Here is a 14,300-nt window from a genome sequence, read left to right on the forward strand (position 1 = left end):
ATTGAATAATTTCTTAAACCGGATGTGCAGGACTGTTGGAGGATCTTCAGATGCTCTAGCAAAATTAACCGAAGCAGATTTGAAATTTCTTTTTGTCACTTGATGTATGTGGCATTGGGGTAAAAAGAAATGCTAGCAAGAAGTAAACATTAAAGTTTTTGTAGATATGCATGTTGGTGAACTCCCTTCCGACAAGGCATAGAAGGGTAAAATTGTCTTTGTTATACCTTGCTCCACTTGGGCCCTACTGCAAGAAATATACTATCATTTACAAGTTTAAAGTTTTTGTAGATATGTATATTGGTGAATTCCCTTCCAACAAGTTTTTGTGAATATGTATGTTGGTGAATTCCCCTTCCAACAGGACACTTAAGGTAAAATTGTCTTCATTAATATCTTCTTATATTTTTTTTTTTTTAAAGTTGGTAAGATAAAAGATCCTACTGAATACATCTCATACAGGTATAATCAGTCAGTTTTGCAGGTTAGATTCTTTAGAGGGGGGGGGGGGAGTGGATGGTAAGGGAAATTTCATCCCAAGAAGCCTTTGATTGGTTTGATCCCATAACCTTAAAGTCATGAGGACAAATTTTTACCACTAGGTCAAAGTCTTGCTTGGTATATCCTGCAATATGTAGGCGCTACTGCATGTAATCCACTATCTACTTCGTCTTTTTTACTTCTACCATTTGTGCTTTACATATTTGCCAGAGCATAATTATGAGCAATTAAATTATTTAATTAGGTATACGTAAAAGACTAAAAAGTTGCTATTTTGAAAATATATATCTAAATTAGTCTAATAAGATTTATGTTTTTTCCTTATCCAGCATTTGTATGCTATGATATCCTCATTATTGAGGATTTAAATGTGTTTTAAAGTGCTAAAGATAATAGCATATGCCAACTGTTATCTTTTTGTAAGACTGTTTTTCAAGAATTACTGTAATATTGTTGTTTTGTCCTACATGTTTCATTTATTAACGCAAGAGTCACTTTTAGACAATGCATTACACAATACATTAGATGGATTACTTCGATTATAAGTGGTCACTTTAAGATAAAAAGTTGCTTCCTTTTGTAGTTATTTAATGTAATGTGGTCTTATGTGAAATTTAAACTTTGTTCTATTTTGTGTAAGTGAAAGTATTGGGTCAGACCGTCTGACCCAATAGCTTCCGTCGGACGGGCCTGGCCATCAAAAACGCGCGGGCTTTCCTTTTTTTTGTTGATCAGCAGTTTTGTTTATTTTTAGAAAAAACATATAACGGTTATTAGGTCATTATCTTTTTTCGATTTTGAAACTGTTTTTTGGATTTCTACTTGATTCTCGCTAGTTTTAAAACTGATTCTTCTTCATTTCAAAGAAACCGATATATTATTTACTGATTATTTCTAGAATTTTTCTGCTCCTCTGCTTCTCTGCTTCTCTGCTGTTGAAACTTAGTGTGTTTTTTTGTTCGTAATCCATTACGTTTGCATCGCAAATATGGTGAAGAGGATTAGAATGATGATTCTAGGTATAATTTCGTTTGTTTTTGCTGCAAATTTTTTTTTGTTTTCAAAATTTGAGCGTTTTTGTTGTTGTAATTGTAATGTAGCCCGAAGTCGAAGAAGGTGAAGAGTCTTGGATCTTCAGGAAAAATTTTGGCAGTGTCTACTGCTGGGAAGAAGAAAGAGAAAGATGGTGATTATGATCCAAGGTAGATTTCAAGTTCTTAGAGTAGTTTAGATATTTTTTTTTTCTATTTTTGAATGTTTTCAGTTTATCAGAGTATTTATTTCATGTTTTTAGGGTTTGTGTTTCAGTTTTTGTTGTTTTATACACATGTTTTCAGTTGTTGTTGTTTTTCAGTTGATATTTATATATTCTTTCAGTTGATTATAATATTCTTTCAGTTGCTACTTGTATTCTTTTAGTTGATGTTGTTTTCAGTTGATATTTATATTCCTTCAGTTGATTCTTGTATTGTTTCAGTTGATTCTTATATTCTTTCAGTTGATTTTGTTTAGCAAATAAGTCTAACTGAAGAGCAAATAAGTCTAAGTGAAGAGTTAATAAGTCTAACTGAAAAACTAAATAAGTTTAACTGAAAACTAAATAAGTCTAAGTGAATCAGTCTAACTGAAGAGTAAATAAGTCTAACTGAAGAGAAAATAAGTCTAACTGAAGTGTAAATAAGTCTAACTGAACACTTAATAAGTCTAACTGAATCAGTCTAACTGAAGAGTAAATAAGTCTACGGAAGAGTAAATAAGTCTAACTGAAGCGTAAATTAGTCTAACTGAAGAGTTAATAAGTCCAACTGAAAACTAAATAAGTCACACTAAAATCTAAATAAGTCTAACTGAAAACTAAATAAGCCTAACTGAAAACTAAAAAGTCTATCTGAAAACAAACAAGTCTATCTGAAGCACTATATGACTAGCTGAAAAACGAACAAGTCTATCTGAAGCACTTATATACTAGCTGAAAAACGAACAAGTCTATCTGAAGCACTTTCTATACTAGCTGAAAAACGAACAAGTCTATCTGAAGCACTTTATACACTAGCTGAAAAACGAACAAGTTATCTGAAGCACTTTATATATAGCTGAAAACGAACAAGTCTATCTGAAGCACTTTATATACTAGCTGAAAACCGAACAAGTGTATCTGAAGCACTATATTGACTAACTGATAAAAGAAACAAGTCTAACTGAAGTAATGTAAATTTTCAATGAAAATTTTAAGTGTAATTGGAATAGAATGAAATGAAAGAATAATTATACTAAATGAAATAATAAGGACTAGCTGATAAAGCAACAAGTTTAAGTGAAGCACAATAATGAAGTTACTTTGAATGACTGTAGAGACTATCTGAGAAACAAACAAGTCTAACTGAAGCACTATATAGACTAGCTGAAAAATAAACAAGTCTAACTGAAGCACTATATAGACTATCTGAAAAACAAAATAAGTCTAACTGAAGCACTATGTAGACTAGCTGAAAAATAAACAAGGCTACTTGAAGCACAACAAATACTAGCTGAAAAATAAAGAAGTTACTTTGAAGGACTGTAAAGAGTAACTGAAAAATAAACTAGTCTAACTGAAGCACAATCTATATAAGCTGAAATGCAAACAAGTCTAACTGAAGCACTATATAGACTATCTGAAACACAAAGAAGTCTAACTGAAGAACTATATAGACTACCTTAAAAATAATCTAGGCTATTGTTTCAGTTGATGGTGGTCTGCTTTTAGTTGATGTTGTATTCTTTCAGTTGATCTTTGTATTTTTTCAGTTGATGCTGTTTTTTTTTCAGTTTTTATTGTTTGATTAAACTTTTTTCTTTCAGATGTGATAAATCCTTGTCTAAGAAGAAAGGCAAATCTGATTTATCACCAATCAAGTTTTCATTTTCAAGATCTAATCCCGATCAACAGAAAGACACATTTGATAGATCGTATGTTTTTTTCATTATTCTCCTTTTATATTATATGATTGTGTTTTTTTTTTATGTTTTAAAGTTATTTTTGTTCACTTTTGTTAGGAATTTCACTGAGCAAGAAATAAAGTCAATTAATCTACAAGTATTGTCAGACTATTCCCATTTAAATGAAGTGGTTAGTAATTTGAGTGATGAGCAAAAAAGAGACATTAGGGATATTGGGTTTGGGAGTCTCTTAGATATTAGGATAAAGAAGTTTTGTCCTAATCTGAATTTGGAGGTGTTGTTAAATTACAATGCATCTGGAATGATGTTTTCAACAAAGAATGGTAAACTGATTTTTAATAAGTTTACCATTAGTGATGTTTTGGGGTTACCTGTGTCAGATAGAGCAGTAGAGGTTATAGATGATGACGCCTTTAGGAGGAAAGGTAGTCAGATAGAGGCTGGAAGTGCCAGGAAGGATTGGCATAGGTTTCTTGGTATTTCTGATCCCAAGAAGGTATATATTGGTAGAAAAAATTGGGATGATTTGTTTAAGAAATATGAATCCGGGGATGATTTCAAGAAGTTATTTGTTATCTTTTCGTTGTCCAAGCTTCTATGTCCTATAGCTGATTTAGGGCCTGTGCTGAAATGTGCCAAGAGTTTAGAAGATGTATCTGCAATTTCAAGTTATGACTGGGTGTGGATATATATTGAGAAGTCTTTGTGCTGCTGTTTTGGACTGTCATCAGTCTATTATGATTAAGAAGATTGAGCTTGGACAGAAGAAAGTATCATTCAAGCTTCGGGGATGCGTCAGCGCTTTGACTCTTGCTGTTATTCACAACTTCAAGTGTCGTAATCTGGATTATTCAAATGTCAGTAAGCCATTTATCAGTTATTGGCAGGATGAGAAGGATTTGACTGATGTTGTGAAGCAGTTTGAGATCAACATGGATTTTATTCTGCCGGTGAAGCGTGAAAAACAGAAGGTTGAGTTTAAAACTCCCAGTGTTAGTGTTGCTAGTAGGAAGTCTGGTTCTCCTATAATTAAGGTGGTTGAGGGTCCATCACCTTCAACTAGGCAGCTTATCATGGATCTTCCTCATAGTTTGATGACTGATGAGAAATAGATGCTCTTGATGTTCCTGTGAGTTTCATTTATTTTATGTTTTTATTTTTTTTACTCTTGAACTCTAAGTGAAGACTGTTGACCTCTAACTGAAATAATGTCAGTTCTAGCTGAAGAGCAAATAAGACTAACTTAAAAGTAAAGAAGTGTAACTTAGAAATAAAGAAGTCTAACTGAAACTATGTAACTGAAGAGTTAATAAGTCTAACTGAAAATTATATTAGTCTAACTGAAAACTTAATAAGTCTAACTTGAAGTAAATAAGTCTAGCTGAGAAGTAAATAAGTCTAACTGAAAATTAAAGAAGTCTAACTGAAGAGTACATAAGTCTAACTGAAAACTAAAAAAGTCTAACTGAAGAGTACATAAGTCTAACTGAAGAGTACATAAGTCTAACTGAAAAGTAAATAAGTCTAACTGAAAACTAAATAAGTCTATCTGGAAACTAAATTAGTGTAACTGAAAACTAAATAAGTTTATTTATATTTCATTTAAGTTTTCATTTGATAGTTTGATTCTTTCAGATGGTCCTTATTTTTGTTTATGTTGTTTCTGTGTCATCATCATATTGATTTGTTTGTTTATTCTATTTTGCTCTTTTAATTGAAGGAATATGTGAAGAACATGCACAAGTTGAAGAGGAATGCGCTTGCATTCTGTCAAGTGAATTTGGAGATTGCCCAGAATATTCGGGAGGAAGGCGAGAAGCTGTCTCAAGACAGTATTTCTCTGGATGATAGTGAAGTATTTAACCCAGATTTTCTGAGTCAAATTGACGACATATGCAAGCGTCATTTGGAAGCGAAAGACAGTGCAAACAAAGTTGATCCTACAATTTCACTATTGGTGAAGCGGCCTGTTGAATTGGAGTTTGGAAGAATTGAAAATGTTCCTGATTTGGATTCTGGTGTTCATGGAGTTGATTTGAAAGAAGGAAGTAAGTTCCTTTCATTATATTATTTTCATGTTGTAGTTTTGTAATCTGGTTGGAATAAAAATTTTAGACTCTAAGTGAAAGAAATGTTTAACTGAAGAAGTGAAATAGCTAACTTTGATACTCTAACTGAAAGAATAAAATGACCAACTGAAAACTTTGACAGTCTAACTGAAATAATATGAGCACCAGCTGAAAATGAGATGAATACTAAATGAATTTTTTCAATTCACTTAAGTTTTCATTTGATTGCTGGATTTTTTCAGTTTATTTTTTTTTTTCATCTGTTGGAAACATTGTTTCAGTTTATGTGTATTTAGTTGTTTTTTTATGTTTTGAATGAAGATGATAAAAAGAAGGAGAGGAGGATGAGAAGAAGATGAATGCTGATGATGATCAGCATAAAGAAGATGATGATGATGATGATGATGATGATGATGGTGATGATAAGGATCACCAGAATTATAATGAGAGAAAGGATGATGATGCTGATGATAATGGTGATCCTGGTCTTCAAGGAGATGAAGACAAAGGAGTAGATAAGGATGCTGGTCTTCATGGAGATGAAGACAAAGGAGGAGATAATGGTGATCCTGGTCTTCAAGGAGATGAAGACAAAGTAGGAGATAAGGATGCTGGTCTTCATGGAGATGGAGAGGAAGGTGGAAGTAAGTTCTTCTTATTGTATTGTTTTAGTTTGCTTAAATGAAAAAGTTAAATAGCTAACTGAAAGAATAAAAAGACCAACTGAAAAGTTGATATTCTAACTGAAATAATATTAATACTAGCTGAATATCATATAAATACCAAATGAAACTTTTTGTATTTGTTTTTATTTAATCTGGTGGAAAAATAGTTTTAGTTTGTCAATGAATTTATTCATTTCTGATTTTGTGTTTTTCAGTTATTGTGTATTTATTTTTTTTTTTATTGTTTTTGTTTTTGAATGAAGATAATGAGAAAGAACCGAAGGAAGATGATAATAAGAAGACTGGCAATGCTGATGATGATTGTGGTCTTCAAGGAGATAAAGAGGAAGGAGGAAATAAGGATTGGATGCTGGGGTTCATTCAGAAGGAGAGAAAGGAGGAAGTAAGTTTCTTTCATGTTATTCCTAATTGAAAGAATTCAAAGACCAACTGAAAAATGTGATGCTCTAAAGGAAATAATATCTTATAAATAGCAACTGAAATACTGTTTTAGTTTGTAACAATATGAAAACGAACTGAAAAATAAATAGGAAGTAAGCACTATAAAGATCTTGAACAATAATGATGAAGTATTATAAAGTGTAGCTGAAAATGATTGTAATAGTATCAAATAAAAGAATAATTATACTAAATGAAATAAATTAAGGACCAACTGAAAAGAAAATAAGTCTAACTGAAAACTAAATAAGTCTAACTGAAAAGTATATCAACTGAAAACTAAATTAGTCTAACTGAATCAGTCTAACTGAAGAGCAAATAAGTCTAACTGAAGAGTAAATACGTCTAACTGAAGAGGTAATAAGTCTAACTGAAAACTAAATAAGTCTAACTGAAAACTAAGTTAGTCTAACTGAAGAGTAAGTAAGTCTAACTGAAGAGAAAATAAGTCTAACTGAAGTGTAAATAAGCCTAACTGAAGAGTTAATAAGTCTAACTGAAAACTAAATTACTCTATCTGAACACTTAATAAGTCTAACTTAATCAGTGTAACTGAAGAGTAAATAAGTCTAACTGAAGTATTATAAAGACTAGCTGAAAAAATAAACAAGTCTAACTGAAGGACTATAAAGACTACCTGAACAATAAACAAGTCAAACTGAAAGAATATTCAGACCAACTGAAAATTTTGATATTCTAACTGAAATAGTCTTAATACCAACTGAATATCATATAAATATCAAATGGAACTTTTTATATTTTTTTTTTTTTTTGTTTTTGAATTAAGATGTTGAGAAAGAACAACCAAAGGAAGCTGATAGGAAGAGGAGGAATGCTGATGATGATCAAGTCAAAGGGGCTAAGGATAAGGATAAGTGTAAAATTTCTACACACGTCCCTACTCGCACCGCTGCTGGTATTGATATTGTTGATCTTCGTACTCCAACTCCTCCTCCTCTCCTCCTCCTGTTGTTGAAGCGTTGAGAATGTATATAGCAGAAAGTCTTGGAGAGTTGATTCTTCTGCTAAAAGGAAAAACATTGCTGATTTCGATGCCCTTCATTCCAACTATTAACTCCTAGTCCTGTTGTTGAGGATCTTCCATACAGTGCAGAGAGTGGTGAGGGTGTTGGAAGTTCAATTCCAATCATCACTCCAGTAAATGTAAAATATCCTCGAGTAAGTATAGTTTTAGTTTCTGTTTTTTTTTTTTTTCTGTTTCAGTTAGTGTATGTTTCTTGTCATTTAGTATATTTTTATTTCAGTTAGTGTATGTTTGTTGTTGCAGTTAGTATCAGTTTATGTTTGAGTTAGTGTAAGTTTCATGTCAGTTAGTGTTTTTTTTTGTCAGTTAGTATTATGTTATGTTTCAGTTAGTGTATCTTCTTGTCAGTTAGTAATTGTTTAATTTTCATTTGGTTTATGTTTCTTGTCATTTAGTATCTGTTTTATTTTCAGTTAGTGTATGTTTATCTTTCAGTTAGTATATCTGTCATCCTTTTTTAATATTTTAATTGAATGCAGGGTGATGGCTCTTATTCTGATCAATCATCATACAAATCCTACAAACCTCAGAAACAATCAAGTCAGAAATCCCTTCAACACCTGAATTATTGAAGGGGTGGGACTATGACCCTCTTCAGAGAAAGTTGGGAAAGTTGTGAGAGTTAAGGAACCAGGTGATGATTATGACGATGAAGGTTTGGAGGACCTGATTGATAGGATTGCTGATCATGGAGTTGAATCATCATCTCACAAGGCTAAAAAAGAAGAGGATGAGAAGGAAGCTGGTGTTGTTTCATCTTCTACGCCTGGATTGCATGCTGTTCCTGTCAACAACCATGGCATAATATTATGTCGAAGTTTGCAGCATTATAATAGATATTTGAGTGATCTGTCTCCTGACCAGAGGTTGCTGGTTGATTATCTATTTTACAATGAGTATGAAGATGTTGCATATATGTCATTGGATACAGATTCTGAGGAAGTGAAGATGAAAAATGACATTATGCAAAGTGAACTAACAAGTGATCTCATTGTGGATTTTGATAATCCTCATAGCAACTATGCGGTTCAGCTGTACAAATTCGACTTAATTAGCATGCCTCGTCAAGGTTGGCTGACAAGTGGAGTTATTGACGGATGCGCTTCATGTTCAATAGGCAAGAAGAGGAATCACCTTCTGCAACAAGGAGATTCTGGTTTAATATTATGCCTTTTGTAAGTGTTGTTATTGCTTAGTTTTATATGTTTGTTTTCATTTGGTCATATTATTTTGTCAGTTGGTCATCTTCTGTTTTTCAGTTTGTCATGTTATGTTTTTCAGTTGGTCATATTATGTTTTCAGTCTAATAAAAAGTAAATAAGTGTAACTGAAAACTTAATAAGTCTAGCTGAATAATAAATAAGTGTAACTGAAAAATAAAGAAGTCTAACTGAAAACTAAATGAGTCTAACTGAAAAGTAAATTACTCTAACTGAGAATAAATAAGTCTAACTGAAAGCTTAATAAGTCTAACTGAAACTTAATGAGTCTAACTGAAAACTTAATGAGTCTAACTGAAAACTTAATGAGTCTAACTGAAAACTAAATGAGTCTAACTGAAAAGTAAATTGTCTAACTGAGAAGAAATAAGTCTCAACTGAAAACTTAATGAGTCTCACTGAGAAACTTAATGAGTCTACTGAAAACTTAATAAGTCTAACTGAAAACTAAATGAGTCTAACTGAAAAGTAAATTGTCTAACTGAGAAGTAAATAAGTCTCACTGAACTTAATGAGTCTACTGAACTTAATGAGTCTAACTGAAAACTTTAATGAGTCTAACTGAAAACTAAATAAGTCTAACTGAAAGTAAATAAATCTAACTGACATTTTAAAAAGTCTAACTGAAAACTAAACTTAATGGTCAGTTTGTCATAATATCTATTTTCTTTTGTTGTAGAACTATATCAATTGGTTGTGTGCTGAGAAGGTAAAAAAGGTTCAGTTTGAGAGTGAGATTGCTGAAAATGAGATTATTTTGAAGAACCTGGAGGGCACTAGGCAGTATGATCAGAAGTTTAAGGAATGGGAAGAAAACAAGAAAAAGCTTATTACAAAAGATGATGATTTATTCTACAAGAAATGTAAGGAAGCTATTTCTTCATGGGTGAAATCATTTCCACGCAATGATATTCGAGAAGCTGAACTGGTTAGTTGTATTATTGTTAACTATTTTTTTATTTGTTCAGTTAGTGTAATTTTCTCTTTCAGTTAGTGTATGTTACTTGTCAGTTAGTCCTAGTTTATGTTTTCAGTTAGTGTATGTTTTTAGTTCAGCTAGTGTTTTTAGTATTTCATTTTGTTTTTTGTTCTCTGTCAGGTAGACTTATTGCTTTTGCATCTTATGTTTATCTTCCAGATTTTTGTTCCTGTTCACAAGGATGATCATTATACTGTCTTGGTGCTGAACAAGAAAGCAAAAAGGATTGAAAATATTGACAATCGTACAGACATGAAGGACATTGATAGATATAAGCATGAGGAATTTAACGGTCTTACATACTTTGTAAGTACCTTTTTATGAGCATTTGTATTTTTTTTTTGTTCCATTTTATTACTTGTTTTTTAATTGTTTGTTTTTTTTTTGATCTTCAAATGCAGTGTCGTGCTTTTGATTCTTTTATGAAAGAGACTATGAGATGTCGTGATTTTGATCGTCTCCACCATTGGCAAACATCAACTCTTTACTTCCCTTGGAGAAGCAAGGACAACAATTTTGATTGTGGTGTCTATGCAATCAAAACCATGGAGCTGTATGACGGTCAAATACTAACCAGCTGCACTTGTTGACCTAAAAGGGTATGATTACTTTATTTTGCTTGTTACATTTCTGTTTTTGAAAGTTTTTTAATAGAAAAAGGTATGATAGCCAGTTAGTGAAGGACTTGAAAGACTAGCTGAAAAACAAAGATGTCTAACTGAAGCATTTAAAGACTAGCTGAGAAATAATGAAGTCTAACTGAAGCACTGTAAAGACTAGCTTAGAAATAAACAAGTCTAACTGAAACATAATAAATACTAGCTGAAAAACAATCAAGTCTAACTGAAACACAATCATTACTAGCTGAAAGCATTATAAGGACTACCTGAAAAACAATGAAGCACTATAAAGACTAGTTGATGTGTTGTGTTTATTTTCAGTTAGTTTTATTTTGTAATTGTTACATTTTTGAACCTTTTTTAAAGTTTTGATTTTTTTATTTTTTAGGCAGCCACCAAAAACCTTGAGCGGTGTAGGCTTGCTCTTCGTCTTGTGGACCATCCTTTAAACAAACTGAGAGAGAAAGTGAAGCATGACTGTTATGTTTGGTCTGCAAAGAAACCTGAACTGATGGCAAGACAGAAGATAAGGAAGGATAAAGAGGCTGTTCTAGATAAATTAGCATTTAATCGATCAAAGAAGACGAATAGAAAAGAAGCACACATTTTACGGCGAAGGAGGGATCATGAGGCGAAAGTAGAAGATGTGTTGAATAATAATTTTGGAGACAAAGTGAAAATAGAGCAACTGTTGAAATTTCATTATTGTTAGGTGCCAAACTTTTTTTTATTATTATTATAATGTACAGTAGAAATAGAAACCATTGAATTTTGCAATGTACAGTACAAATAGCACAGAACTCATTTTACATTTTATACTGTGTTCTTTAATGAATTGTACATTTACACTTACTTTGAATGGAATACATTTGTGTAAAAATGTAAGTTGTTTGAAAATTAATTGGAAAAATACAAATACCAACTGAAAAATGAAAAATCTAACTCATAATAATAAGTGTATGACATATATTTGTAAATATAAATTTTAAGTCTAACTTATACACTGTAAATAGTAGCTGAAAAACAAACAAGTCTAACTGAAGAGTTGTTAAGTCTAACTGAAAAATAAACAAGTCTAACTGAAGCTCTATAAACACTAGCTGAAAAATAAAGAAGCTAGCTGAAGCACAATTAATACTAGCTGAAAATAAATAAGTCTGACTGAAGGAAATTTAACACTAGCTGAAAACTACACAAGTCTAACTGAAGCGTAATTAATAGAGGCTGAAAATCAAATAAGTCTAACTGAAGCAGAAATATACACAAGTCTAATTGAAGTACAATTAATACAAGCTGAAAAATAAATACGTCTAACTGAAGCATCATTAAGACTAGCTGAAAAAGACACAAGTCTAACTGAAGCAGTATAAAGATAAGCTGAGAAATAAATAAGTCTAACTGAAGCAATCATTAAGACTAGCTGAAAAGACACAAGTCTAACTGAAACTGAATTAATATAAGCTTAAAAGTAAACACGTCTAAGTGAAGCACTAGAAAGACTAGCTGAAAAATAAACAAGTCTAACTGAAGGTCAATAAATACTAATATTACTGAATTTCGAGTAGCTTAGGAATAAACAAGTGTAAATTTCAATACAATTACTGAGTGGAATACAATTGAAAACTAATATTATTTGAACACTATTCAACTTGAGGTACATTTGGGGTTTTTGTTCCATATTCGTTCGGATGCCTTGTCTTCATTTTACGCTTCTCAAAATGTCCTTTTACTCTCTTGTTTCCCTTTGGTGGTCTTCCTTTTGTCTTTATCACTCTCAGGATTTTCAACTGTTTGTCTTCGTAGTTCTTCATCTTCGATTTCTTGTTGTTTTTGTTGATCAGTCTTGAAAACTTCTTTCACTGATTTGTATAATTCCTTCAACGACTTGTCACATAATGTTCTTGCATCCTCATTTGATTGACATATTGACACTAGGTTGTAGAAATTCTTGGTTATTGCATGTCTCCATGGTGTCCACAACTGTGCATTTTGGCTTTGGTCCTTGTCTGCTTTAATAAATGTTTCTTAGTCAATTAGTTCATTTGACTAACTAAAATTTTCAGATAGCTTAGAAATTCTTTCAGGTGGTGTGTTAATTGTTTCAGTTAGTTAAGTGTTAAACCCCACACCCCCAAAACCCCCCACTACTAATATTCCCCCTCCCACAACAAAGAAAACCCCCAATTAATGTTCTGGTAGTAACATTAATTTATCAGTTAGTTATAGTAATGTTTCAGCTGGAGCCTTTTTTTTTTCAGTTCACTAATTAAATCTTTCAGGTGATCAGTTAATTGTTTCAGTTGGAGTCTTCAGTTTTTCAGTTAGTTGCTTTCATTTGTCAGTTAGTCATATTGATTTATGTCACTAATATAACCTTGAACATTCTCCCATACTGCTGACTTTGCAAGTCTTGTCCATCTCTTAAGGATATATTGTTGTGGTATTTGAAATATGCTGAACATGTGCATGACCCTTATTATGTGAAAGCAAAGCATCCCCGTCTCTGTGAAGCATTGACATGAGCACACTAATTCTGTTGTAGCCTCATCGTATGCTACTGTATGTGAATTGCTGAAATCTTCTTCTGGTGAGACTTCAAACAACTTCAGCTGTGAGTTTTCTGTTGCAAATGCTCGTAAAAATGATGCCATTGCCCACTCATACTCTGTTTCAAAGTCATTATATAGTGCTAGTGTGTATACATCAGCTGCATGTTTCAGAAGCTTTGATTTGGATTTGACGGCTTTGGGACGTTCAGTTCTGTTCCGGAAGTTGTCACTAGTTTCATTGCTTCTCCATCTTTTCACTGTTTGCTCAAATATATGATAGAATTCAAACAGGTTTGTTGTTGCTTTTGCATTGAATGATATTGCCTTATTTGTGACTTCACTTCTTTGTGATGATAAGATTCCAGCTGAAAACATATCCCTGTTTAATGCGGTGCACCACTTGTGTCTCTGATCATATACTTGCTCGAACCATTCTTTTTTCTCGTGTCCATACAATTCCATCATTTTCGCCCACAATTCTTCAAAGCCTGATTCATTTTGACACCCCATCAAACAGTTCTTGAACATGTTCTTGAAGTCTTCATTGGTCTTGAGGGATCCGAAGTGGCTTACAAAGTTCTTCTCTATATGCCAAAGGCAAAGCCTATGTCTTGTATTTGGGAAAACCTGATTTAAGATAGTACATATTATGCTAGAAATCACTTTCATTTGAATGCTTGTGAATCTAATTTAAAAGGTAAAGAATAATATGAAGACCAACTGAAAAATTTAAGAAGTCTAACTGAAACAATGTAAATGCTAACTGAAAATTTCATGAGACAAAATGAAGTAATATGAAGCCCAAATGAAAACTAAATGAGTCTAACTGAAAACTAAATGAGTCTAACTGAAAACTAAATAAGTCTAAGAAAAGTAAATTTGTCTAACTGAAAAGTAAATAAGTGTAACTGACAACTAAATAAGTCTAACTGAAAATTAACTAAGTCTACCTGAATAATCAAGACGTCTAACTGAAAAAGAAAGAAGTCTAACTGAAATAGTGGAAATAAATGAGTCTAACTGAAAACTCAATGAGTCTAACTGACAACTAAATGAGTCTAACTTAAAACTAATGAGTCTAACTGACAACTAAATTAGTCTAACTGAAAACTAAATAAGTCTAACTGAAAACTCAATGAGTCTAACTTAAAACTAAATACGTCTAACTGAAAACTCAATGAGTCTAACTGAAAAGTAAATTAGTCTAACTGAGAAGTAAATTAGGTAACTAAAAAGTAAATAAGGCTATCTGA

General features: G+C 32.1%; 2 protein-coding genes across 9 annotated transcripts in view; both read left to right on the forward strand.

Moving 5' to 3' along the window:
• The window catches only part of LOC104903338 (DNA repair protein RAD16), a 28,306-nt gene extending 22,813 nt beyond the window's left edge, over positions 1–5,493 (forward strand). For 3 of the 8 annotated variants that reach the window (XM_019251728.3, XM_057391742.1, XM_057391737.1), the window contains 2 exons: positions 31–374; positions 1,602–1,898. In XM_019251728.3, coding sequence (XP_019107273.2) covers positions 31–103 — 73 coding nt within the window. In that variant the 3' untranslated portion in view covers positions 104–374; positions 1,602–1,898. Of the gene's footprint in view, positions 1–30; positions 381–1,601; positions 1,899–5,161 lie in introns of those variants that run through there. The other 5 variants (XM_057391741.1, XM_057391739.1, XM_057391738.1 and 2 more) reach the window with 5 other exon arrangements.
• A 3,324-nt stretch (positions 5,494–8,817) lies between these two features.
• LOC125493207 (uncharacterized) lies at positions 8,818–10,468 on the forward strand. The gene is made up of 4 exons (XM_057392193.1): positions 8,818–8,854; positions 9,579–9,827; positions 10,038–10,184; positions 10,280–10,468. Exons 1-4 carry the CDS (start codon positions 8,846–8,848, stop codon positions 10,466–10,468), a joined length of 594 nt encoding a protein of 197 aa, XP_057248176.1. The 5' UTR covers positions 8,818–8,845.
• Positions 10,469–14,300: the final 3,832 nt, after the last annotated feature.

The sequence above is a fragment of the Beta vulgaris genome, chromosome 9, assembly GCF_026745355.1.
Source record: "Beta vulgaris subsp. vulgaris cultivar EL10 chromosome 9, EL10.2, whole genome shotgun sequence".
In the NCBI taxonomy this organism is placed as follows: domain Eukaryota; kingdom Viridiplantae; phylum Streptophyta; class Magnoliopsida; order Caryophyllales; family Amaranthaceae; genus Beta; species Beta vulgaris.